The 26,448-nt window shown below is 46.0% G+C and overlaps 1 protein-coding gene across 1 annotated transcript in view; it reads left to right on the top strand.

The window, feature by feature from the left end:
* KSR2 (kinase suppressor of ras 2) overlaps nt 1–26,448 on the top strand; it is a 398,943-nt gene that overhangs the window by 334,291 nt on the left and 38,204 nt on the right. The window contains exons 11-14 of the mRNA XM_065889764.1: nt 1,623–1,664; nt 2,309–2,381; nt 5,390–5,438; nt 7,264–7,631. Coding sequence (XP_065745836.1) covers nt 1,623–1,664; nt 2,309–2,381; nt 5,390–5,438; nt 7,264–7,631 — 532 coding nt within the window. The remainder of the gene's footprint in view (nt 1–1,622; nt 1,665–2,308; nt 2,382–5,389; nt 5,439–7,263; nt 7,632–26,448) is intronic.

Raw genomic sequence — 26,448 nt, 5'->3', positions numbered from 1 at the left:
TTGAGGTGGAAAGATTACCCTGGATTATCTGGGTGGACTCGAAATGCAATCACGAGGATCCTTATGAGAGCGAGATGAGAAGGTCAAAGACAGTAGAAGGCGATGTCGGGACGGAAGCAGAGATTGGGGTGACGGGACTGTGATCCAAGAAATACAGGCAGGCTCTACAGCTGGAAAAGGCAAGGAGTGATTCTCCTTTGGAGCCTCCAGAAAGAATCAGTCCTGCCAACACCTTCATTTAGCCCCTTACAACTGTTTTTAGACTTCTGACCTCCAGAACTCGAAGAGGATAAGGTTGTACTGTTTTAAGCCATCCAGTTTATGGTAAGTTATTACAGCAGCAATAAGAAAACTAATAGAATGCTCAATGCAGCAAATTGGAAAAACACAAGAAACACATAAAGGACTTTTTCCAGTTTTATTGAGATACAGTTGACATATAACATTGTATACGTTTAAGGATATAATGATTTGATACATGTATCTGTTGCAAAATAACATCCATCACCTCACATAGTTATCAATTGTTTTTCCTTGTGATGAGAACTTTTAAGATCTACTCTCTTAGCATCTTTCAAATAGACGATACAGTATTGTTAATTACAGTCACCATGCTGTACATCACATCCCCAGGACTTATTTGTCTTATAACTAGACGTTTGTACATTTTGACCATTTCACCCAATTCTCCTATCCCCATTCCCCACTTCTGGCAATCACAGATCTGATCTCTGTTTCCATGAGTTTGTTTTTTTATAGATTCTGCATGTAAGTGAGATCATACTGTTTGTCTTTCTCTGTCTGACTTATTTCACTTAGCATAATACCCTCTAGGTCCATCCATGTTGTCACAAATGACAAGATTTCATTCTTTCTTATGGCTGAATAGTTTTCAATTGTGTGTATATATGTGTGTGTGTGTGTGTGTGTGTGTGTGTGTGTGTGTGTGTGTATTCTTTATCCATTTGTCTGTTGATGGGGACTTAGGTTGTTTCCATGTCTTTGGGATAGTGATGTCTTTTCCTTCGGATATATACCCAGAAGTGGAATCACTGAATCATACGGTAGTTCTAATTTTAATATTTTTAGGAACCCCCATACTGTTTTCTATAGTGGCTCTACCAATTTACATTCCCATCAACAATGCACAAGGGTTTCCTTTCCTTTACATCTTTACCAACTACTTGTTATTTCTTGTCTTTTTGATAATAGACATCCTAACAGTTGTGAGGTGATACCTTATTGTGGTCATAAAAGATTTTTTTTAAGCCACTGTCATCGCTCTGCCAGAAGGGAGAAGATTACTGTGTTAGATTATGGCTTTAGAGACTTTTCTCTCTGTATATGTGTGTCCTTACGCATTTACGCATTTAACAGAGATGCTCAGGATGGCTGTCTGAGTTGGGGTGCTCTGTTTTCAGGGAGTGTCAGTGGGAGGGTTGGCTTGGATGTTTCTGGCTTCTTTACACGTGTTCTCAGTCCCTTGGAATTCGGGGTGTCTGCAGAAGTCTGGAAACCTCAGGGGCGGGCAGAGAACCACAGGTGGCCGCAGGAGCCCCATTTGTTACCCGAAGGGCCCACCCAGGGCAGCGCTCACTGTGATGTTCTCTTCCTTTCGCAAGCGTCCCACTACTACAAATACAGACAGCAGTTCATTTTCCCAGGTGAGTTTCATTTGAGCGCAGTTCCTCCCGAGCAAGCTCTCTGAGGCGTGGCAGCTGCTGGAGGGGATGGAGGCAAAGGTTGCCGGGGGTGAATGAGCCCCGAGAGGATGGGGTAGAATCCCCAGACCACAGGCTGGCGACTGGCTATGGAGGTGGAGGAGGAAGGGTGGAGGGGTCCAAGGGCACCGACAAGGTCCCAGAGCACAGTAGGAAGGCCTGAGTGGGTGGTCTGCAGTGCAAGGATGGGCAAGGGTGAAGAGGGGTCTAGAACCACGTGGCAGGGGAGAGATGGTCAAAGGGGCTTGAGTCGGGCACTGGGAGACGTGAAACCAAGTGGCCTCATTATCCCAAAGGGGACTCAGGAGTGAGGAGGTTCCAGTGGGTGCTTCAGGCCAGAGGCTTAGGGCCTCCGGCAGCCCCCAGGTGACAGTGGGGAACTTTGTTCAGGATGTCATCTAGACCACTCGTGCACCTAGGCAGGTAAATTCAAGTGGCCAGGGAAGGGAGAGAGGGGATTGTGCAGTCCCAGGGACTCATGGTCTGGTGAGAAGTTCTCAGCTGCCGGCATCTCCTGGGAATCAGGCTTTTGGGGGTGGTTGTGGACCCCGAGTTTGGTTTCTTACTGTCTAATCTTTGACTCTCAGATGTGGTGCCGGTGCCAGAGACGCCGACCCGGGCGCCCCAGGTCATCCTGCATCCAGTGACCTCGAATCCAATGTAAGTGGAACAGAGACCTTTCCCCTGCCCTGGCCCTTCAGTTTGCTCAGGGTCATGTCTTCTTTCTTCCTTCTCCTGGAAATGATGGGGTGGGAGGTGGGGGAGAAGTATGAGAGGGCCATAGAGACAAGGGAATAACTCAAGCTAAGAGAGAGAGAGTGTGACAGCCCAGGCCAAGAGAGGGACAGTACCCATCCCCTTGAGTCACTTCTGCCTTGTGTCCCTGGCCCTGCCGATCAAGTGTGATTTCCAGGGACCAGACCACTTCCTTCAGACCCCCAGACCCTCCTATGATCAGAAAGACCACTTCCCCCAGGCAATAGCTGGAGCTTAATGAAAAGGCAATTATTCTACATCATTATCCCCCTTTTAAAAAGGATAATTTAGGTTTATACCAGGGATCAGCAACTTACAGCCTATGGGACAAATCCAACTTTCAGCATATTTTTATAAATAAAGTTTTATTGGAACACAGCCATGCCCATTTGTTCACAATGTGCTGTCTATGGAGGCTTTCAGACTACAACAGCAGAGATTAGTAGTTGCAACAGAGACCGTATGGCCTGCAAAGTGTAAAATATCTACTACCTGGCCCTTTGCAGAACAAGTTTGCTGATCCCTGGTTTATAACATTATAAAAATAAAATTAGCTAATTTTGCGAAATTTGGACTATTCTATAAAAAAAGAAAGGAAAAAGAATCACTTATAATTGCACCACTCTTAGAAGTGTGCTCTATTCATATTTTACATACTTGTGATCCACACTATATGCAATTTCTATCCTGCTCTGTTTATCCCTTAATGCTATAACATCACATTTTTTCATATTATTCTGGGCTCTTCATACACATTGATTTTAATGAATGTAAAATATCATATCGATGCGGAATAACTTCCTTAACCATTTCCCTACCGCTGGATCTTACATCTTCCTATACCTCACTGTTGTAAACAACTCTGCAACAAACATCTTTGTGTGTGGTGTCTTTAGCATCCTTAAGATACAGACCCTCTTTCCAGGTGGTCTAGTGAAATCACCTTCCTTAACTTCTTTGGTTGTGACCCAAGTCTGGGGCATGCTAGGGACCTAATTCTGATTTGACTTCTTTCCCAACTCACATTTTTGCCTACTTGGTTTTCCTTCTGACTACCCTAGCTGCTCCATCCTTTCTGACCCATGTTATAGCCTTTGTTAAAGACCCAAATGGTACATTTCTGAAATCAAAGGAGGAGCAACTTGCCCAGGGATATTGTGCTGACATCTAGCTCCAGATCATTTCTCTGCTGCATATAAACCAATTCCACAATTTGTGCAAGATGAACTCTAGGTTATTAACTGAGAGTCAGGGAGTGCCAGTGAAAAACGGAGTCCGTAAGTGCCTGCGATCTGCTTAAATGTGCGTGGAGTGATGGGAACTGACTCTTTGCAGAAGGGAAATCATTAAGTAGCCCCGGCTGCTGTAATCACGCCTTGATACAAGCAGAGGCGAGCAGTCCATTTTGTTTGGCATGAGGAAGGACTCCAGGTGCCTTGTTCCACCCAAATCCCCCCCAGTGCGTCCGGATTCCGGCATGTCAGCTGTCGTGATGTGGTTTCCGCCTTCCCAAGCTGTACTGTAAATTATTGGCTAATAGGATGGCAAACGCTACTTCTTTCTCCTTCTTTGAGTTCTTAGTCTTCCAGACTCCCCCTCACCACTCCTCCTCCAGCAAGCAGACTGACTCTGTCTGCAGGGTCAGCAGCTTTCTGGGTGAGGTCTGAGGGTCAAGATAGGGGAGGTCCCCCTCAAATGAGGAGGTGGGTCAGGGGAACCTGCTAAGTTTCCACTGCGGAAGTAGGAAGGGGGTGTGGTGGCCACTGTGATCCCTTCCTCCCACCAGTTCCAGCTCACTCCGTAAACACATCCTCTGCTCTAAAAACCCACTCCCCCAAAATCCTTTAACACATATGGTGCCCCACATCTCCATCACATACCATGTGTTCCAACATGCCCACACATCCCCAATACATCACCAGTTACACCGTCAAGAATGGCACGCCCCCTCCCCCAGCATCCCCAGTATGTACACCCAACTCACACGCACACAGAGCAACCCCTGCACAGAGCACATTCCATAATACCCACGCAGTCCTCGGTGGACACTTAACACTCACATTGTACCCCCAGCACCCATATCCAGCTTGTTCCTGTACTCAGAACACAACTGCAGCTCACAAGCTCATGAATATGCATGAATCACACACACACACACACACACACACACACACACACACACACACGCCTGTGTCTTCCACGCCAGTACGGTCTGGCTTCCTCCTCCCCATTCTCACCCTGCACGTGTCTTCTGAACGTGATTGGCAAGGTGCAACTCAAAACACTACTAATCTTCAAATATATCCAGTAATCCTCTCTCCTGGGAATGTCCACACCCTCCATTTATTCAATACATACCTAACTTTCAACCCTTGTTACCTGTACCCTTTCTGCACAACAGTGGTAATATAAATATTCCTTAAAGTCAGGAAGCCGTGTCAATTTCAACTCTGTATCCCTCTAAAGGTCTGGCACTGTTCCTGGCACATAATTCTAACCAAATGAATGAATGAATAAACGAGCAAAAAACCAAATGAACACTAGGATCCTTCCAAAAGATTCAAAACTGTAGAGATCTGATTCATTCTCTCCTAGGAAACACCTAGAGCTCTAAGGATCCTGCCATCCATGGCATTTAGGCCAGTTTATAAGGAAACTGCTAGATTAGTGGAAACCAACAAAGAAAAATGAGCCCTGAGCAGGCCAGAAAATCTATTTAAGACAATGTCCTTGCACACCACTCCTTGGTGGCAAGGTTTTGGATTATTCTAGACACAAGCGTTGAAGTGAACTTGCAGAAAAAGGCTTGGTGGTGAGGACTTCTCATTTTAAGACATTTCTTACATGGATCAGGTCAATGCATGGACCCATCTTTTCACCTGAGGGTCACGTTTATTTTTCTTTCTCTAAAGCTTGGAAGGAAATCCATTACTTCAAATTGAAGTGGAGCCAACCTCAGAGGTGAGAACCGGAGAGCAATGAAGCAACTTTTTCCGGGGGCTACCCACTTGGCAAAGCTGATTGATGTCTTTGATGACGCAGAGGGCTTGGGGCGGGCTGGGGGTGCAGTGGCCCTGTTTGATGGCTGTTCTAACTCCGGGACGACTAACGAGTGGGTGACCCCTCCCGGCACTGAACCTAATGGGCCGTTATATGGTGTGCATCACGGAAAAGCGAGTTGTGCACAAGTTAGCAAGTGATTTGCGTTCTTAGTTGAAAATTCAGCTCAAGGCTGGGTGAGTACCAAGGGGGATGTGCCCCGCTGCTTTCTGAAGAACATGTGGAAGGAGGAGACGGCAGCCTCAGGGACACTGGCTTGGCGGGGTGTTGAGAATGTTCTGGGGCTTCTTCCCACCTGCCAGAGCCCCTGGAGGAATAAATGAAGTCTTCGGGGTGAGAACCAGAGCCCTGACTCCTTGGCTCTGCTGGTCTGTCCTGAACTGAAGGGAGTGGAGTCAGGGTTTCCAGAGAAAATCATGTCCTTTTCTGGAACCATTGTGGTAGTTGGAAAGTGACCGTGAAAGAAGGTGTATTTCCTGGGTCATTTCTCCTGAGTGTGCCATTGGGGACAGCTTGCTCAGATTTGGGGTCCGAGAGACCTGTACCCAGCCAAGGGGCCACCTTCTCCGGCTGTCTTGTCAGACTCCAAGCCCCTGAAAATCCCCCCGGCTCAGGCACCTGCTGCTCCCCCATTCCAGCCAAAGAACCCAAGGGCCAGGACCCTGCAGCCCCAGGTGCCCCCAGACACCAGGCTGCGAAGGTAGGTCCCTGGGCCTCGAGTGTCTAACTGTTGCAGTGGTCATGCCTAAGTGTGCCTGAGTCATGTGGGTGTGCAGGGTAAAAATGAAGAGTCCTGGCCCTGGCCTTATGACATTCTGGTTCAGAAAATCTGGGTGGGGCCTAGGAACCTGCATTTTATAAGCCATCCCAGTGGATGTTTCCTACAGGCGGTCAGGTCTGTGCAAAGAACTCAACAGATCTTCACCTTATCGAAAACCTCACACCACCCCCAGGGGCAGATGTCATTAGCCCCACTTTATGATGAGGAAAAGAAGGCCCAGAGAAGTGAAGTGACTTGCCCAAGGTCACACAGCGGCCAGATTCCAGCTCATTCGGTCTGAGTGTTAGGCTCATTCTGTCAACCTCTCCCTCTTGTATCTCAGCTGCACAGGAACCCCCGGCCTCTGGCCCGTGCTGAGTAGCTCTGACATCTCTCAGTTCCTGCCTCCTCAATTCCAAATTCCCTGGGGAAACGAAGGCCCTCCATGTCGAGGGTTGTCATGTTATATGTAGGTGTATGGTGTACCCATATTTCAGCCTGTCATTTTTCTTACTCCCACATAAATAATCAGGCAAGTCAAAACATCATGGTCGAGTAGGAGGGCATCAGATATTAGGATCTGAGAGGCCTGCATCTTAATCCTAGCTCAGCCTGGCTGCCTGACCAGAGCTAGGCACTTCCCACAGGGACCAACCATCCCCGTTTGCCAGTTTTCCAAGTGTGAGACTTTCAGTGCCCAAACGGGCAATGTCATGGGAAACCGGAATACGTGGTCCTCCTAGCATTTCCCCTCTCTGAGCCTCAGTTTCCCTGTAGCACAAGAGGGATGGATCGCCAGGATCTCCCTTTCAGCTCCTTCATTGCAGTACAGTGATAGGCAGGAGGTACCTGGGCAAATAGAGAGACACGTGTGCACCAGCCGAAAACACACAGTGGGGCACAGTGGGACCTGGCGGGCAGGTGGGGCTGCGGCGGGAACTGACCCCTCTCCCCCTCTGGCCGCAGAACGAGGAGGGTCACGATGAGGCCGAGGAGTCGGAGGATGACTTTGAGGAGATGAACCTGTCCCTGCTCTCGGCCCGGAGCTTCCCGCGCAAGGCCAGCCAGACCAGCATCTTCCTTCAGGAGTGGGACATCCCCTTTGAGCAGCTGGAGATCGGCGAGCTCATCGGGAAGGGCCGCTTCGGGCAGGTGTACCATGGCCGCTGGCACGGGGAGGTGGCCATCCGGCTGATCGACACTGAGAGGGATAATGAAGACCAGCTCAAGGCCTTCAAGCGGGAGGTGATGGCCTACAGGCAGACGCGGCACGAGAACGTGGTACTCTTCATGGGCGCCTGCATGAGCCCGCCCCGCCTGGCCATCATCACCAGGTCAGTCCCACCCGGGCTCCCCGCCCGTATGCTTGTTCCCAAAGCCCTGCTTCCGGCAGCGTTGAGAAACACGGGTTCTGGTGAATTCAACATTCTGGTAAATAGAGAGTCTCTGGCTTTACCAAATCACAACTTACATGGTTTGAAGATTTGAGAGTCCAGAAAATACGATTAATGCTAGAACTCTTTGGCAGAGTGGTGCCCTGGAGCGGGCACCACGTGGGAAGTCAGAAAGGCTGATTCTAAACCCGCCTGTGCTCCATATTTGTGAAACAGCGTCTCTGAGACTCACTTTCTCCAAATGTAAATTGAACGGATTAGGCTAAATCAGGGATCAGCAAACTTTCTCTCTAAAGGACCCAACAGTATTTTTGGCTTTGTGGGCCATACAGTTTCTCTAGTGACTGCTCAACTCTGCTACTGTAGTGTGAAAGCAGCCTCAGACAAGATGTAAATGGATGTATGTGGCTGTGTGCCAATAAAACATTATTAACACAACCAGGCGATGGGCTGGGTTTGGCCTGCAGACCCTAGTTTGTTGACCCCTGGACTGACATTCTGATGACTTGCTCTGGCTTTCATTAAAATAGCAGAGCACTTTTGTCGAACTCTACCATGGTTGTTTTAAATATCCAGGATCCATGGTCTATAGCTGCACAAAAGGGGTAGTTAACAGAGAACTGACATTAAGAAAATGTCACATGATAGGAACTTTCTTGGACTTGCTCTCTCTAACCTGTAGGCATTGAAAAAAAATAGCTTTGGTTTCAGTTGACCAGTTGTGGAACAATCGTTTGGTGTGTTTTTAAACCCTGGCCTTTGCTCCTCTGTTGCATTAGGACTGGCCACAGCAGCAGGGTTCTTGGTGTGTCCTGTGATGCCAAGTGTCCATTAGGAGGCTTCTCATTCTTATTCTCAGCCCAAGCAATAAGATCCCAAATACACAAGCCTCACATTTGGGCAGGTGCCATAGTGGGAGCTGTGGGCTCAGGGAAGAGCTGCTGTGTCTTTGATCTGTTCCCTTGTGATCCATACAACGCCTTTTTGAGTCCATTTGTAAGATCTGGGTGATCGGTAGAAGGTGTGTTATTGTCCGTTACCATTGATTATGCAGTTGGTGGGTTGACTGAAACCCACGTGTCAAATGATAAGTGCTTGCAAAGGACTAGAGATCTAAGGATGGCCCTTCAACCCTCCTTAAACCAGGGTAGAAATTGACGGTTCTCAGCTCTACACAGGACCAGAAGTGGCTCTCAAATAATCAGCCCAGATCATATTCAGGGGCTGAGCTGTCCTGATTAGGTGAGTGTATCAGTAAGCTTTTGCTGAGTAACAAATACCCCAAAGTCACAGTTTCTTTCTAGTCTGCAAACAGTTCTGGGCTGAGCCAGGCTCAGTAGCTGGGCTCTTAGATGTGTCTGTGGTCCGCTGGCTGGCCAGACTGAGGGCTGGTCAGTCTCAGACGCATTCACTCATGTGTCTGCTGGTTGGCAGACTGTCAGCTGGGGTGCCTCAGCTCTTCTCCACACAGCCTCTCATCCCCACAACAGGCCAGCCTGGGCTCATTCCCATGGGTAGTCTCAGGGTTCCAAATGCAGCAAGACAACAAGAGGTCAAGCCCTGTTGGACAAGTGCCTTTCACATCTCTGTCTGCGTTGCATTGGCCAAGTCACATGGCCAACCTCCAACCAAGGCATGGAGAACAGAGTCTGCCTTTGGATGGGAGGATTTGCAATGCCATGTTGCAAGAACGTGGATGCAGGGAGAGAGACAGTCTGCAGCCATTCTTACCACCTACCACTGCATGTAAGACCCTTAGCTCCCTTTTCTTTCCCCTTTCTAGTATGTATCATCTATATTAGCAGGCTGTCAATGGTCCTTTACTTGAGGTGCACAAGTCTGGTTGGAAGGTGGTCTTTCCCCCACCACTGGCCTTCTGCCCACTGTTCCCACCAGTCTGTTAACCCAACTTTCTCTCTGGTCAGCCCCTCACCTTCTGACCTGCTAACCCGTCTTTTTCAAATCCCCCAAATTAGAAATTTGAAATCCATCATCTCTTCTCCTTTGCCTAGACCCTCTAAGGACCTCCCGGCCTCTGACTTTTTCAGGGGTATCAGTGGAACCCAGTTACCCAAGCCTCCCTCCCCTCTTTCCCAAGGGCTGGCTAATTGGAAATGGATGGATTCAGTCAGCAGCCATCCTTGAAAAAAGAGTGGTCATTATGAAAATGTGTTGCTCCCCCTGCAAGCCAGCTGCGTTGGCAGCCCCTTTTCTACTACATACAAAATTCTGAGTCCCCCTCCCCAAGCACCATAACTGCCTGCAGATTTCACAAATAGCGCAGCCTTTTCCTGGCACCATGATAAAGACTCTGCAGCTTTGGGACATATAATTGGTCTCTGAAGTGTTTTGGTATTTTGTTTGAAGAAGCCAGATGAGCCCCAAAGAAGTGACATTTACTGCATATTATTGTGTCGTTATATATTTATCTTAGAGAGCGGCTGAGTGCCCTCCTCTCTCCCGTTCAGCAACGTCCACTTGTTGGCCACCCCGGTTTCTTATCTGAACATTCAGTTTGAAACCAAATATTTGAGTAATTTGATTAATCACTCGCATTCGTGCAGTTGGTTGGCAGAGGTTGATGGTTGGATGATAGCCAACCAACTGGAACAGTTTCTGGACCCTGGATTTATTTTACAGGGAACATCAGACCAGATAATTACCTGGCATATTCCAGATAAATTCACAATGGCATGTTCTAGCCAATTACCTAGTAATTATCGTTGAAGTTAACAAGTATTTCTAAGATTAGCTTCCTTGTAATGCGATGTGTATGGCTCTTGGGGAATGAGTAATAACCAACTAGTTACCCAATTGCTAGATCCACAAATGCAATTAGCAGCAGTATTGCTAAATCATTTCACGATTGGGTCATTATGAGATGATTGCAAAGCTATCGACAGTCGGCACAATTGCTCATTTTTTAAAACTCCAGATGGAATTTGAATGCCAATAAAGATAGAGTTGAATGAAAGCATCTCTTATCCTTCTACCTTGCTGTAGCGTTTCTGTTTTTTTTTTTTTCTTTTTAACATCTTTATTGGAGTATAATTGCTTTACAATGGCGTGTTAGTTTCTGCTTTATAACAAAGTGAATCGGTTATACATATACATATGTTCCCATATCTCTTCCCTCTTGCGTCTCCCTCCCTCCCACCCTCCCTGTCCCACCCCTTTACGTGGTCACAAACCACCTAGCTGATCTCCCTGTGCCATGCGGCTGCTTCCCACTAGCTATCCACTCTACGTTTGGTAGTGTATATATGTCCATGCCACTCTCTCACTTCGTCACAGCTTACCCTTCCCCCTCCCCATATCCTCAAGTCCATGCTCTAGGAGGTCTGTGTCTTTATTCCCGTCCTACCCCTAGGCTCTTCATGACATTTTTTTTTTCTTAGATTCCATATATATGTGTTAGCATACGGTATTTGTTTTTCTCCTTCTGACTTACTTCACTCCGTATGACAGACTCCAGGTCCATCCACCTCACTACAAATAACTCAATTTCATTTCTCTTTATGGCTGAGTAATATTCCATTGTATATATGTGCCACATCTTCTTTACCCATTCATCTGTTGATGGACACTTAGGTTGCTTCCATGTCCTGGCTATTGTAAATAGAGCTGCAGTGAACATTTTGGTACATGACTCTTTTTGAATTATGGTTTTCTCAGGGTATATGCCCAGTAGTGGGATTGCTGGGTCATATGGTAGTTCTATTTGTAGTTTTTTAAGGAACCTCCATACTGTCCTCCATAGTGGCTGTACCAATTCACATTCCCACCAGCAGTGCAAGAGTGTTCCCTTTTCTCCAAACCCTCTCCAGCATTTATTGTTTCTAGATTTTTTGATGATGGCCATTCTGACCAGTGTGAGATGATATCTCATTGCAGTTTTGATTTGCATTTCTCTAATGATTAATGATGTTGAGCATTCTTTCATGTGTTTGTTGGCAATCTGTATATCTTCTTTGGAGAAACATCTATTTAGGTCTTCTGCCCATTTTTGGATTGGGTTGTTTGTTTTTTTGTTATTGAGCTGCATGAGCTGCTTGTAAATTTTGGAGATTAATCCTTTGTCAGTTGCTTCATTTGCAAATATTTTCTCCCATTCTGAGGGTTGTCTTTTCATCTTGTTTATGGTTTCCTTTGCTGTGCATACGCTTTGAAGTTTCATTAGGTCCCATTTGTTTATTTTTGTTTTTATTTCCATTTCACTAGGAGATGGGGCAAAAAGGATCTTCCTGTGATTTATGTCATAGAGTGTTCTGCCTTTGTTTTCCTCTAAGAGTTTTATAGTGTCTGGCCTTACATTTAGGTCTTTAATCCATTTTGAGCTTATTTTTGTGTATGGTGTTGGGGATTGTTCTAATTTCATACTTTTACATGTACCTGTCCAGTTTTCCCAGCACCACTTACTGAAGAGGCTGTCTTTTCTCCAATGTATGTTCTTTCCTCCTTTGTCAAAGATAAGGTGACCATATGTGCATGGGTTTATCTCTGGGCTTTCTATCCTGTTCCATTGATCTATATTTCTGTTTTTGTGCCAGTACCATACTGTCTTGATTACTGTAGCTTTGTAGTATAGTCTGAAGTCAGGGAGCCTGATTCCTCCAGCTCCATTTTTTGTTCTCAAGATTGCTTTGGCTATTTGGGGGTCTTTTGTGTTTCCATACAAATTGTGAAATTTTTTGTTCTAGTTATGTAAAAAATGCCAGTGGTAGTTTGATAGGGATTGCATTGAATCTATAGATTGCTTTGGGTAGTAGAGTCATTTTCACAATGTTGAGTCTTCCAATCCAAGAACATGGTATAGCTCTCCATCTATTTGTATCATCTTTAATTTCTTTCATCAGTGTCTTATAATTTTCTGCATACAGGTCTTTTGTCTCCTTAGGTAGGTTTATTCCTAGATATTTTATTCTTTTTGTTGCAATGGTAAATGGGAGTGTTTTCTTAATTTCACTTTCAGATTTTTCATCATTAGTGTATAAGAATGCCACATATTTCTGTGCATTAATTTTGTATCCTGCAACTTTACCAAATTCACTGATTAGCTCTAGTAGTTTTCTGGTAGCATCTTTAGGATTCTCTATGTATAGTATCATGTCATCTGCAAACAGTGACAGCTTTACTTCTTCTTTTGCGATTTGGATTCCTTTTATTTCTTTTTCTTCTCTGATTGCTGTAGCTAGAACTTGCAAAACTATGTTGAATAATAGTGGTGAGAGTGGGCAACCTTGTCTTTTTCCTGATCTTAGTGGAAATGGTTTCAGTTTTTCACCATTGAGGACGATGTTGGCTGTGGGTTTGTCATATATGGTCTTTATTATGTTGAGGAAAGTTCCCTCTATGCCTACCTTCTGCAGGGTTTTTATCATAAATGGGTGTTGAATTTTGTCAAAAGCTTTCTCTGCATCTATTGAGATGATCATATGGTTTTTCTCCTTCAATTTGTTAATGTGGTGTATCACGTTGATTGATTTGCGTATATTGAAGAATCCTTGTATTCCTGGGATAAACCCCACTTGATCATGATGTATGATCCTTTTAATGTGCTGTTGGATTCTGTTTGCTAGTATTTTGTTGAGGATTTTTGCATCTATGTTCATCAGTGATATTGGCCTGTAGTTTCCTTTCTTTGTGACATCTTTGTCTGGTTTTGGTATCAGGGTGATGGTGGCCTCATAGAATGAGTTTGGGAGTGTTCCTCCCTCTGCTATATTTTGGAAGAGTTTGAGAAGGATAGGTGTTAGCTCTTCTCTAAATGTTTGATAGAATTCGCCTGTGAAGCCATCTTGTCCTGGGCTTTTGTTTGTTGGAAGATTTTTAATCACATTTTCAATTTCAGTGCTTGTGATTGGTCTGTTCATATTTTCTATTTCTTACTGGTTCAGTCTCGGAAGGTTGTGCATTTCTAAGAATTTGTCCATTTTTTCCAGGTTGTCCATTTTATTGGCATACAGTTGCTTGTAGTAATCTCTCATGATCTTTTTTATTTCTGCAGTGTCAGTTGTTACTTCTCCTTTTTCATTTCGAATTCTATTGATTTGAGTCTTCTCCCTGTTTTTCTTGATGAGTCTGGCTAATGGTTTATAAATTTTGTTTATTTTCTCAAAGAACCAGCTTTTAGTTTTATTGATCTTTGCTATTGTTTCCTTCATTTCTTTTTCATTTATTTCTGCTCTGATCTTTATGATTTCTTTCCTTCTGCTAAATTTGGGGGTTTTTTGTTCTTCTTTCTCTAACTGCTTTAGGTGCAAGGTTAGGTTGTTTATTTGAAATGTTTCCTGTTTCTTAAGGTAGGATTGTATTGCTATAAACTTCCCTCTTAGAACTGCTTTTGCTGCATCCCGTAGGTTTTGGGTCGTCGTTTCTCCATTGTCATTTGTTTCTAGGTATTTTTTGATTTCTTCTTTGATTTCTTCAGTGATCACTTCGTTATTAAGTAGTGTATTGTTTAGCCTCCATGTGTTTGTATTTTTTACAGAACTTTTCCTGTAATTGATATCTAGTCTCATAGCGTTGTGGTTGGAAAAGATACTTGATACGATTTCAATTTTCTTAAATTTACCAAGGCTTGATTTGTGACCCAAGATATGATCTATCCTGGAGAATGTTCCATGAGCACTTGAGAAAAATGTGTATTCTGTTGTTTTTGGATGGAATGTCCTATAAGTATCAATTAAGTCCATCTTGTTTAATGTGTCATTTAAAGCTTGTGTTTCCTTATTTATTTTAATATTGGATGATCTGTCCATTGGTGAAAGTGGATGTTAAAGTCCCCTACTATGATTGTGTTACTGTCGATTTCCCCTTTTATGGCTGTTAGTATTTGCCTTATGTACTGAGGTGCTCCTATGTTGGGTGCATAAATATTTACAATTGTTATATCTTCTTCTTGGATTGATCCCTTGATCATTATGTAGTGTCCTTGTTGGTCTCTTCTAATAGTCTTTATCTAAAGTCTATTTTGTCTGATATGAGAATTGCTACTCCAGCTTTCTTCTGATTTCCATTTGTATAGAATATGTTTTTCCATCCCCTCACTTTCAGTCTGTATGTGTCCCTAGGTCTGAAGTGGGTCTCTTGTAGACAGCAAACATACAGGTCTTGTTTTTGTATCCATCAGCCAGTCTATGTCTTTTGGTGGGAGCATTTAATCCATTTACATTTAAGGTAATTATCGATATGTATGTTCCTATTCCCATTTACTTAATTGTTTTGGGTTTGTTATTGTAGGTCTTTTCCTTCTCTTGTGTTTCTTGCCTAGAGAAGTTCCTTTAGCATTTGTTGTAAAGCTGGTTTGGTGGTGCTGCACTCTCTCAGCTTTTGCTTGTCTGTAAAGGTTTTAATTTCTCCATCAAATCTGAATGAGATCCTTGCTGGGTAGAGTAATCTTGGTTGTAGGTTTTTCTTGGTCATCACTTTAAATATGTCCTGCCACTCCCTTCTGGCTTGCAGAGTTTCTGCTGAAAGATCAGCTGTTAACCTTATGGGGAGTCCCTTGTGTGTTATTTGTTGTTTTTCCCTTGCTGCTTTTCATATGTTTTCTTTGTATTTAATTTTTGATAGTTTGATTAATATGTGTCTTGGCATGTTTCTCCTTGGATTTATCCTGTATGGGACTCTGTGCTTCCTGGACTTGATTAACTATTTCCTTTCCCATATTAGGGAAGTTTTCAACTATAATCTCTTCAAATATTTTTTCAGTCCCTTTCTTTTTCTCTTCTTCTTCTGGGACCCCTATAATTCGAATGTTGGTGTGTTTAATGTTGTCCCAGAGGTCTCTGAGATTGTCCTCAGTTCTTTTCATTCTTTCTTCTGCTCTGCAGTAGTTATTTCCACTATTTTATCTTCCAGGTCACTTATCCGTTCTTCTGCCTCAGTTATTCTGCTATTGATCCCTTCTAGAGTATTTTTAATGTCATTTATTGTGTTGCTCATCGTTGCTTGTTTCCTCTTTAGTTCTTCTAGGTCCTTGTTAAATGTTTCTTGGATTTTCTCTATTCTATTTCCAAGATTTTGGATTATCTTTACTATCTATCATTATTCTGAATTCTTTTTCAGGTAGACTGCCTATTTCCTCTTCATTTGTTAGGTCTGGTGGGTTTTTACCTTGCTCCTTCATCTGCTGTGTGTTTTTCTGTCTTTTCATTTTGCTTATCTTACTGTGTTTGGGGTCTCCTTTTTTCAGGCTGCAGGTTCGTAGTTCCCGTTGTTTTTGGTGTCTGTCCCCAGTGGCTAAGGTTTGTTCAGTGGGTTGTGTAGGCTTCCTGGTGGAGGGGACTAGTGCCTGTGTTCCGGTGGATGAGGCTGGATCTTGTCTTTCTGATGGGCAGGTCCACATCTGGTGGTGTGTTTTGAGGTGTCTGTGGACTTATTATGATTTGGGGCAGCCTCTCTGCTAATGGGTGGGGCTGTGTTCCTGTCTTGCTAGTTGTTTGGCATAGGATGTCCAGCACTGTAGCTTGCTGGTCATTGAGTGAAGCTGGGTGCTGGTGTTGAGATGGAGATCTCTGGGAGATTTTCACCGTTTGATATTACGTGGAGCTGGGAGGTCTCTTATGGACCAGTGTCCTGAAGTTGGCTCTCCCACCTCAGAGGCACAGCACTGACTCCTGGCTGCAGCACCAAGAGCCTTTCTTCCACACGGCAAATTTCAGGCACCCTTCTTCAGTATGTTTTATAGGCATGTTCAGGAAACACAGCAGTGACTAACACAGATGAGTATAGCCTCTCTCGAGCTTTCGCGCCACCCTAGTCTCGGAGTTCCCACCCCTGCCCCTCAGGCCGCGTCCCCGTGCGAGGCGGGGCTGCGTGGTGATGCCGCTGCAGCGTTTCTTAGACCACAGTTTCCCCATCTGTAAAATGAGCAGGTAAAAGCAGATGTTTGTTGCAGGGTCCTTCTTTGGTTCTCTGAGACTGCGCTGTTTCAGAAGCAGACTGGAACTGCTCTGGAGCAGCACTTCCCAAAATATGGTCCACCAGGACTTGCTGCATCAGAGCCAACAAAGGGAGGTGGGTCGCTAAAATGCAGGCTCCTGGGTGCCACCTCTATTAGTTTCCTAGGGCTGTCATGACAAATTGCCACAAACTTGATGGCTTAAAATGCCACACATTCATTCTCTTACAGGTCTGCAGGTCTGAAGCCTGGAGTGGGTCTCGCTAGGCTAATATCAAGGCAAGCTTGCTTTCTTTTCTGGAGGCTACAGAGGAGAATCTGTGTCCTTGCCTTTCCCAGCCTTTGGAGCTGCCCTCCTTGCATTTCTTGGCTTGTGGCCCCTTCCTCCATCTTCAAAGCCAGCAGCATGGCGTCTTCCGGCATCACGGATCACATCTCCCTCTTATAAGGACTCTTGTGATTCCGTGTAGGATCCACCCAGATAATCCAAGATAATCTCCCATTTCAAGATGCTTGACTTAATCACACATGCCAAGTCCCTTTTGCCATATAAAGTAACTGTCACAGTTTCTAGCGATTAGTAGCTGGATATCGTTGGCAGCCATTTTTCAGTCTGCCACATACTCTCAGTCTGGTGCATCCAGTCTATTTGTAGGTGAAGCCTTTTCAACCAAGCTCCCCAGCCCATTCTAATTTGACTAATATTTGGGAACCCTGCCTTAGAGAGTGTCGCCAGGAAGTACTGTTATGTGCCCAGCATTGGTGTCAGATGTGTCCAGCTAGTGCAAAGGGAAATGGAAGTGGGGAAATTTTCCAAGGAAAATAGACCAGACAGAATTACATAGTATTGGGATCTCGGTGGGAGGTAATTCGTTATTTATCTGGTGACAGGGGTAGGGGTCAACCTACCTTAGCTTGGGGCCATGGAGACAAAGAGAAAGCAATTCCCTGAAATTGACGTCTCCCGAGAGGGCTTCACTGGGGGATAGTGATCCCACTGAACCCATCCCATTGTTTAAAACATACCAACACCTACCCCAGTCTCTCAACCTCCACACTGTGACATTTGGGGCTGGATGATTCATTTATGGGGTCTGTCCCGTGCGTTCTAGGATGTTTAGCAGCATCCCTGCCTCCTTCCCACTAAATGCCGGTAGTACCAAGTCCCTAGTTGTGATAACCCAGATGTCTTCAAACATTGCCAACGTCCTCTGGGGCAAAGTCGCCCCAGTGAGAACTATTGCCCTGGGGTCTCTAATTTAATTAGCCTGGATGGGGCTGGGACCTCAGTAAAAAACCTCCCCAGGTGACTCTATCGGCAGTCAGGAGACGCTCTGAGACCCTCTGTCGTAGGACCTAAAATCTTGGTCTGGATTTTATGCTCCGTGCAGAAAGCAGGGACAACATCTGGTGTCTTTGAGGGCAAAAACTGGGAAACTTCCAAAATGAAGGGTGACAGCCCAAGGGAAGTATTTTGGCAGCTGCAGAGGCAACAACAGTTCAAGGAAATGTCAGTTTATCTACCCTAACTTCCCAACATGATCAGAGAGCTGATGGCTTCAGCTGCCGCCAGCATCCTCTCCTCCAGCCCATCCCACTGCCCTTGGCCAGCCCAGGAAATGCTGTGTTATGAAGACCGCCCTATCATGGTTGCTGTTTTAACAGCGGACGAGGGTCTGCACCAGTGTAGGGGAAGCCGAGGGAGGGAGAAACTGCCTCATTCTGCCCAGAAAGGTTGTCTCGTTGTCCTCCTTAGCTTCTGCACCAGCCCTCCCTCAGGACAGGAGGACATGGAGAGCTGTGGGCCAGGCAGAGACTGTAGTTCTGTCATCTGCTTCCTTTTCTTGCAACTGAAGGAGGCACAACTAATCTTCATTGTTGAAACCATTTCACTGATTGAGGGGCATTTATTTAATGTTAATAAATGCAGAACCCCCAAAATAAACCCCCAAAAGCAACAGATTCCACCAGCCTTCAGCAAGGCACAGTGATGGTCTCCCGGTTATCACTGTGCCCATTTTACAGGTGGGAAGACTGAGGTCTGAGGTTGGCAAGGTCAAGGGAGCCCTTGCCCAGGTCATAGAACAAATAATTGGCAGAACTTGGAGTTGAGCAAATGTACATCTGAATATTAGTCTAGCTTGTTCCTTCTTTGCCACCGGGTTGAGGGGGATGGGCTCAGCTCATAAGCAATAACCGGTCGGGGGAGTTTGCCACCTTTGATCATATCCAAATCAGCTGGTGAACTTGGTAACAATACAAGGCCATGCCCCGTCTCACTCCAACGAGCCAAGGCCTCTGACTTTTTTATTGAGTTCCAGAGAACTGGGTACACCACAGTTTGAGAACCACTTTCTTATTAAACTGAGTTTCATTTTTTTGGAGCTTTGATTTTCTGTTTATGTACTTCTGAAATGCCCTGTAAGTTCCCATGGGGCCAACACACACACCTCTTCCGTGTACACCCTAAATGACACCCCAGCTCTCTCCTTTCTCTCTCCCATTCTTGTCCTCTCTCCCACACCCCTTCTCTCATTCGTACAAACGCATGCTGTGTTATTCTCTTTCCCTGTAAAAGACTCATTTCATTAATATTAGCAACTCACAAAGGTCAGATAGCCCAGAAGTCCCCACCCCCCAAATAATTTTCTAGAATTCCCCAAATTGTTTAAATCTGTGGTTCATATTGTGCGCCGCCCCCCCACCCCTTGACCAGCATCACCTGGGAACTTGTTAGAAATGCAAATTCTTATCCCCTCCCTGCCAATCAGAGGCTTGGGGGTGGGCCAAGCCCCTCCAGGAGATTCTGATGCATGCTGGAGCTCAGACCCCTGCTTTAAAGAAACCTGTTCCTGCTTCCTGTGCTGGGCAAGCGGACTTTTCTACTGCCTAGAGTTTCCCGCATACTTCAAAACCTCCTTGCCCCCTCACCCAGCGATTCTGCCAGGAGGCACTTAGAGGTGAGCAGCTGAGTCCAAGGTGAGTGAGGGCCTAGAATGTCCCAGTGTAAGAACCAGCAGGGGCCTTAGAGCCGTCTCTTAGCTTCAGTTCACTAATGTACTTTCCACGGTCATTTACTGGACCTGTCTGAGAGCCAGGCTGGGGGCTGGATGCTCAGAACATAGTTCCTACATTTTACACAAGGACTTCATGTGCCAGTAGAAGAGACAGATAATAACAAGTTAAACAGATAATTAAGATAATTAAAGCATTTTGTTAAGTGCTATGAAGGCCAGAAACAGTGGGAGGGCTGGGGTCAGAGCCACAGGTTTGCCACTTTGAAGAGGCGCTCAGAAGAGCTGTCCAGGGTGGGGGGGGGGTGACATTTGAGCTGAGACCTAAGGACGAGGAGGAGATGGCTGTGCAGAGAGGCAGAGAAAGCAGTCTGAGCAGCAGTACAGCAGGTACAAAGCGCCCGAGGTTGTTACAGAACCAAATTTGGGTTTGCTCACCTACGCACAGTGAGGCCAACCTACTGACACCGGGTTGTGGTGAAGGAAGGTGCACCATTTACTGCAGGGTGTCCAGCAAGGAGTACAGGCTGAACTCTCTAATGACCCTCAGGGAAGTGTTTTTAAAGACAGAGGGAGGGAGGAGGGATGTGGGGCATGTGATCAGCTCGTGGACATTCTTCTGATTGGTTGGTGGTGGAGTAGTCCGGAGTCAACATCATCAATCTTCTGGTTCCAACTGGTGTGGTCTGGGGTCTACATGCTTGTGGGCAGCATTTAGTTAACTTCTTCCACCTGGTGGGGGATTCAGTATCTGCCAAACAGCTCAGAGGATGTGGCTTAGAATATTATCTACAACCCTTGAAGAGGAACTAAAGGTCCATGACTTTGCTTAATGGCTAAACTATTATTGTTTTGTCTTGCTTGACTGTTTTCCTTTGTTTCTGCATTTTCTCACTTCTCTAATTAAATTTGTTCTTTGAAACCCAGGGAAGGCCTGGGAGGCTAAAATTTTTCTATAAACTAGAGGCAAGGGGAGGACGTGGCGGGGGTGTCTATCCCGGGAAGGCCCCATAGGGTTCTGCTCGGTTACAATCCCCCCTTTTCTTCGATACTTCTCAATCTTCAGGGGGAACAGGGGCGGGACGAGAAAAGGAATAAAGTTTTGGGTACAGAGGTGACTCATAAACTCGGCAGCGGAAGCCGGTTTTAGGTGGACTGGGTTTCATGGTGGGAATGAGATGGGCGCATCTGAGGACCACAAGGAAACAAGTGCAAGCGATGGCAGGGTGGGGGGAGGGAAGGAGCTGCGGGGCCTCAGAAGTGCAGCTAAAGCCTTGCCGTTTATCCTAATGCCGGGGAAGCTAGTGAAAGATTTTAAACAGGAGCTGCTCCCACCACTCTGGAAGTTTCCTGGTGGCCTGGCTGCTGCCTCCTTTGACACTCAGCTGCTTGTATCAAATGTGTCGAAACCCATTTGGTCGAGAGCCATGAGGCCATCGACCAAGCCCAGCTTTGAAGGACACAGGCCGAGGTGTCCCGGCCATCAGCGTGATGTTTCTACCGCGTGGAGCTTCAGGAAAGATACTGAATGATTCCTCTGCATTTGGGGACACAGTGAACTTCACCAAGATGCTTTTGCAGGGACAGGAGTAGGAGGAAGTGTTACATAAACGTCTGGTCTCGATGGAGGGGATTGGGCTGTGCACCCCAGGAAAGAGAAGGAAGGAAGGACAGCGTTTCCCCCCTGCTGATGGGAAGATTTTATTTCTCACTTAGCGCATGTCATCAGTCCCCTTGCCGGGTGCCCAGAGTCCACGCGCAATTCTGCAGTCATGTCATCTTGACCGTATTGCCCACATGCACACGTCCCCATCTCCCAGGGGTGAGGTGGTACTGAAATCCCACAGGGCCTCATTTGCACAGCATTTTAAATCCAGTAAGTATCGGGAGCTATGTAATAGGTTATTTATTTCCAACTCCAAATCAGTCCCTGTTTTTCATGTTTTCAAATATAATAGTGCCAAGCTCCTATGTTTGACAAATGGAGGACGCTCCCTTCTGCTAAGATGGTAACTCAGTGCCCCAGTGAGATCTCGACTTACGTTTTCTGTAACTCTGTACTTGTGGGCTTTCTGATTTTTTTTTCTTCAGGCCAGTTTGACTGTCCTAAATATATCATACAAGAGTTGGGAGGCCTGAGCACATGAAGATTCCTCCCCCCCGCCCCCCGTCATCTAGTGGAATTGGCTTCCTTTTATGTTCAAAAAGCTGAATTGCTTTCCCTTTTTATAAAGCACAGCTGAAAAGGTTTTTTTTTGTCTGTGGCTGTCTTCAATTGTGCTGGAATTTAAAATGCCCCGGACTTTTGTGAAGGAAGCCTATAAATGTACTAAATCATTATTGTTATTAGCGTCATTTCATGTATATTGTACATGCCTGTTGGTAAATGATCATGTGACCAGCAGAGGACTTGCATGGGTGAAGATTATGCCACTGGCCACCGCTTTCCTCGAATCTCAACGATTCTACACTGGCATGTGTGACATCTGTCATCCCTTGACTTTTGCATCTGTCATCCCTTGACTTTTGCATCTTATTACACAAGTGATAACTCGTTTGTGGTTGAAAATACAGATCAGCAAAAAGAAGAAAGTGAAATTCACCCAGAATGTCTCCAGCCAGAGAGAATCACATTAACATTTTGCTCTGTATCCTTCCAGGCAGTTTTCTGAGTAAATACGCCAACTCACAGTCTGTATTTGTCAGGGTAATAGTAGCTGCTGTAACAAATAAGCCTCGAAACGTTAAGTGGCTTAACACAAGAGAAATGTATTTCTTGCTCATGTAATAGTTCAAGGTGGGTGTTTCTGGATCGCACGTGGCTGTTCTCCGTGTGTAGAGGGATTCACACCCAATCCCATCTTTTGGAGTTGTCCCCGGGGCTCAGAATCCTCTGCTTCTAGTTGGGCAAAGAGGAAGAACATGAAGGGTCATATGAGAGGTTTCCATGAGCCAAGCTGAGAAGTGGTGCACATCATTCCTCTCGTGTGCCATAGGCTGTCCCAGCCCCTTGGCCACACCTGACTGCAAGGGAGGCTGAGAAATGACTCACTGTATCCCTGGGAAGAAAACGACGTGGCTTTTGATGAAGAGCCAGCAGCTCAGTGACAAACACACATTTATGGGTGGATCTCCTTCTCCCATTGAAGGCAGACTCCTCCACCAACCCTGTTCGTGGCCGGCTATTTTCACTAAATAACTTCTGCATGGACAATACCTGTTTGGGTTTGAGTCTGTTACTGCCAATGTCGTTACTCCTGTTTGCCTCAGTTTTCTCATCTGTAAAATGGGGATAACAATGATCTCTTTTGCAAGGTAGGGATAAGAATTGGAGATCTTGTATGAAAAGGCTGCAGCTTAATGCCTCCTGTAACTGGAGGTGCTCGATACCTTGTATCTCCCGGTCACTGTGGTAATAATGATGACATTCTAACAGTGACGATGCCAGCAGTAATGAAAATGATAGCAGCAATTAGGAGAAGTAGTATATTTTCAGGTGCCAAAGCCTTGGTGCTGCAAAGACAAGATGTTTTATGTTTATTATAATATCAGATGATATGAATTAATTGCTGTGGTTTGACCTCTTTGGTTTGTGACCTAGCTCTGCTCCAGGCTTGTGCCTTGGCCACGTGGCTTAACCTCTGTAAGCTTTGAGCTGCCCAGGAGATATCAAGTCGGGGCTGAATATACTGGTCTAAAGCTCAGATGAAAGGTCGGGGCTGGAAATAAACGCATGTGTCATCTGCGTGGAAGTGGTGATTGAAGCTCTGGGCTTCGGCGGACGCTGAGGTCATCCTCCTCTCTCCCCTAGAGGACCCTGGAGGGTCATCCAAGGGCAGAGCCTGGAGCATCTCCAGCACTGGGTGGCCTGATCAGGAAGGGCCACCCTGCACGAGACTGAGGAGAAGCAGGCAGGGCAGTAGAAGCAACCAGAAGCACCTGGAGTCAGGAAGCCAATCCAAAGAGGCTCCCGCCGCCCAGCTTCCCTGCCCTCGGTCCCTCCTAATGACATCACTGTGTTTTAGTTTCCGTAGGGCACTTCTCACCACAAGATAATATTTTGTTCCTCAGTTTGTTTGCTGCTTGCCTCCTTTCCCTACATCCCCACCTTAGAACATAAGCCCCAGGAACGCAGGACCTCAGCTGTTTGACACACCTCTGTGTCCCCAGCCCCTAAAATATTACGTCCTCCTTAAATACGTTTTGAATGAATGAATAACATTCTAAAACTACATTTGCACGCATTATCACAGCCTGCTTCTCTAGGCAAGTGTGGTAGCAAACAATGAATGGTACCATTTACTTAGAATCACTGAGGAATGAGTGGGACTTAAGTAAAATATAGTACAAACCAGTCATGGGGTGACTATAGGATGTGGGAGAGTTAGTGGTGATGGCAAGAAACAAGATGCCAATAAGGTGGTATAGATGATAAAAATACAATAAAGGCTGAATGGTTTGGGGGTATTTGCTTCCAACACTCATCACGTATAACGTCCTGGCACTGATGTTGGGAATGAAGAGAGGTGGGCATGGCCTCTGCAGCCGTGGCACTTACAGGCAGACAAGTAACTGGGTGATTCTCAAAGGGTCCTAATGGCTGCTGTAGGATCATAGGGGGCTGGCTGTGGGGCCCCAGAGTGGCCCCCTTATCCAACCAATTGGCCAGATGGACAAGAAGGTATTGGCATTCCCAGTAGAGGGGCCGGCACGTGCAAAGGGCTGGAGGTTAGGGGAAAGCAAGGCCAGGGGAATGGGGGCGCGATGGGACGCAAGAGGCAGGAACTGGCATGTAGGATCCATATGGGGAATAACAAGAGACAGGAAGCTGGAGATGGTCTTAAAGGACCTCGAGAGCCAAGCTAAGGACTCGGAACTCTTCTCCTAAAGGCAGGCGGAAGCCACCCAAAGTTGTAACCAGAGGAGTGACAATGTCCGGTTTGCAATTTAGAAAGACCGCTTCGGGGCGATCCCTTTTCTTAGGAGAGCTTGTCTCAGGATTGCTGACATGCTTCCCCGATTTAAGAAGGGTGTGGACAGTCGGTGTTGATCCTAATCTGACGTCAGTGGGAACCAGCGCAGGTTTTAATGCCCTAGGTCCTAAAAGATACTCGGCTCGACTCCCTAAGGGGAAAGCAACTGTGCGCTGGCAGCCCTCTGGAAATGAAGGCATCTTCAACAGCTTTATTTACCCCAGTTAAAAATAGCTGCAGTCCCATGTTTTGAAGGCAAATGTGGGCAACAGCAGCTCCTTAACATGTGTTCCTGAAACCAGAGGGACGGTTTCTTCTGCACTTCTGCACTTCTTAAACAAAGATTCAGGAGCACAGGGGCAGCTTCACGGAGGGAGCTGAAATGGTAATTAAAAGCTGGTTGCCTGCAATCTGATCGACCTGTGTGCGCATTCTGGTTTTTCTGTCTTCTAGATCATTTTAACAACCCTCTAAAGTAGGCACCATGCAACTCTGCCGTTTACAGACAAGGAAACAGGGAGCGGAAGCACGGTGCCTAAGGTTATAAAGCTAGGAAGAGGCAGGATTTAAACCCAAGACTGTGTGTTTCAGACCAAAGTCCGGATTAAACCGTCTTCTTGTCCTCTTTCCCTTGGACATACCTAAGTCTGTCTCCCTTCTCCATGCCTCGTGGGCCTCCACTGCTGCGTCCTCTCCCCCGCGGAGGGCAACAGTTGCCCCACGTCCTAGTCAGATTCACTTTCCAAGCCACCAAACTTGCCAGCCTTGTGACTTGTTGAGCTGGCCCTGGTATTTGTCCCTTTCCCTCCCTCCCTGTGTGGCAGACTCCAAGGTGGCCAGAAAGTGAGAGATGTCAGATCAGTGGGTTTTCACCACTCTGGGAACTCGCCGGCCCTGGGGTAGGGTTTGATGGTCACCTGGCTAGAGTTGCTTGGGCACTGCTCAACTTCTGCTTTGTCCCTGCCTGATCCTGTTTAAGATAATTAAGCCCATAAATCAAATAATAAATAGATATTGACTCTTTGTCATGGAGTATATCAGAATTGATTGACCACTGGGAGTACTGCTTTCCTCAATCGATGGGGAGGTGGGGGGATAAATAAATCTTGATAATGACTGGCAAGAGGAAGATGGATAGGTATATTAATATATGCACTGGGAGCATATATCTTCAAATGTGAAATAAGAGTTTGTTTTGGCAGAAGGGGAGAACAGGAGAAGCAGACAGAGACTGACCATATCCCTAGACCCAAGCAGGGTACCAGGCACTCGCTGATTTTTTTGGTGAACTGCAGAAATCCAAGGAGAGATTTGCCTTAAAGAGAAACTATAGTGTTTACTATTTCTAGTCTCTGGATGTCCAAGCACCCAGAGATCCCTTCTGCCCAAGGGCTGCGTTGTTCTGTTCGTGTTTGGCCTTCCAGTGTCAACTGGAAGGAAAGAGGAGGGAAGGACTAGAAATGGTGGTGGGGTGGGGAGGGCAGGAGAGGGGATACTGGGCTGCATAGTTGCTGACAACACACACTGAGAAAGAGACTGCAGATCCACATCATGTTCGCGGAGCAAAATCAAGAGTTGGGTTGAGTTTCAGGGGCCACTGAATCTTTCAAGAGGCGATGTTAAGTAAGCTTTTAGATAAATCGTTCAGAGATGAGTTCTAGCCTAGAGATATAAAACTGGGAGCCATCTGTGCTGTGAGACAGTAAGAGCCGTGGGCCTGGGGAGCTGGCCCGAGGCAGTGCTCATCAAACTTGACTGCATATTAGAATCCCCTGGAGGGCTCATGCAGACACAGGTTGTTGGGCTCTACCCTCAGCTTCGGATCCAGTAGCTCTTGGATGGGGGCCTAAGAAATTGCATTTTTA

This window comes from Phocoena phocoena, chromosome 13 (genome assembly GCF_963924675.1).
Source record: "Phocoena phocoena chromosome 13, mPhoPho1.1, whole genome shotgun sequence".
Taxonomy (NCBI): Eukaryota; Metazoa; Chordata; class Mammalia; order Artiodactyla; family Phocoenidae; genus Phocoena; species Phocoena phocoena.
The sequence above is the reverse complement of the archived record's forward strand: the minus strand, read 5'-3'. Positions and strand labels throughout refer to the sequence as shown.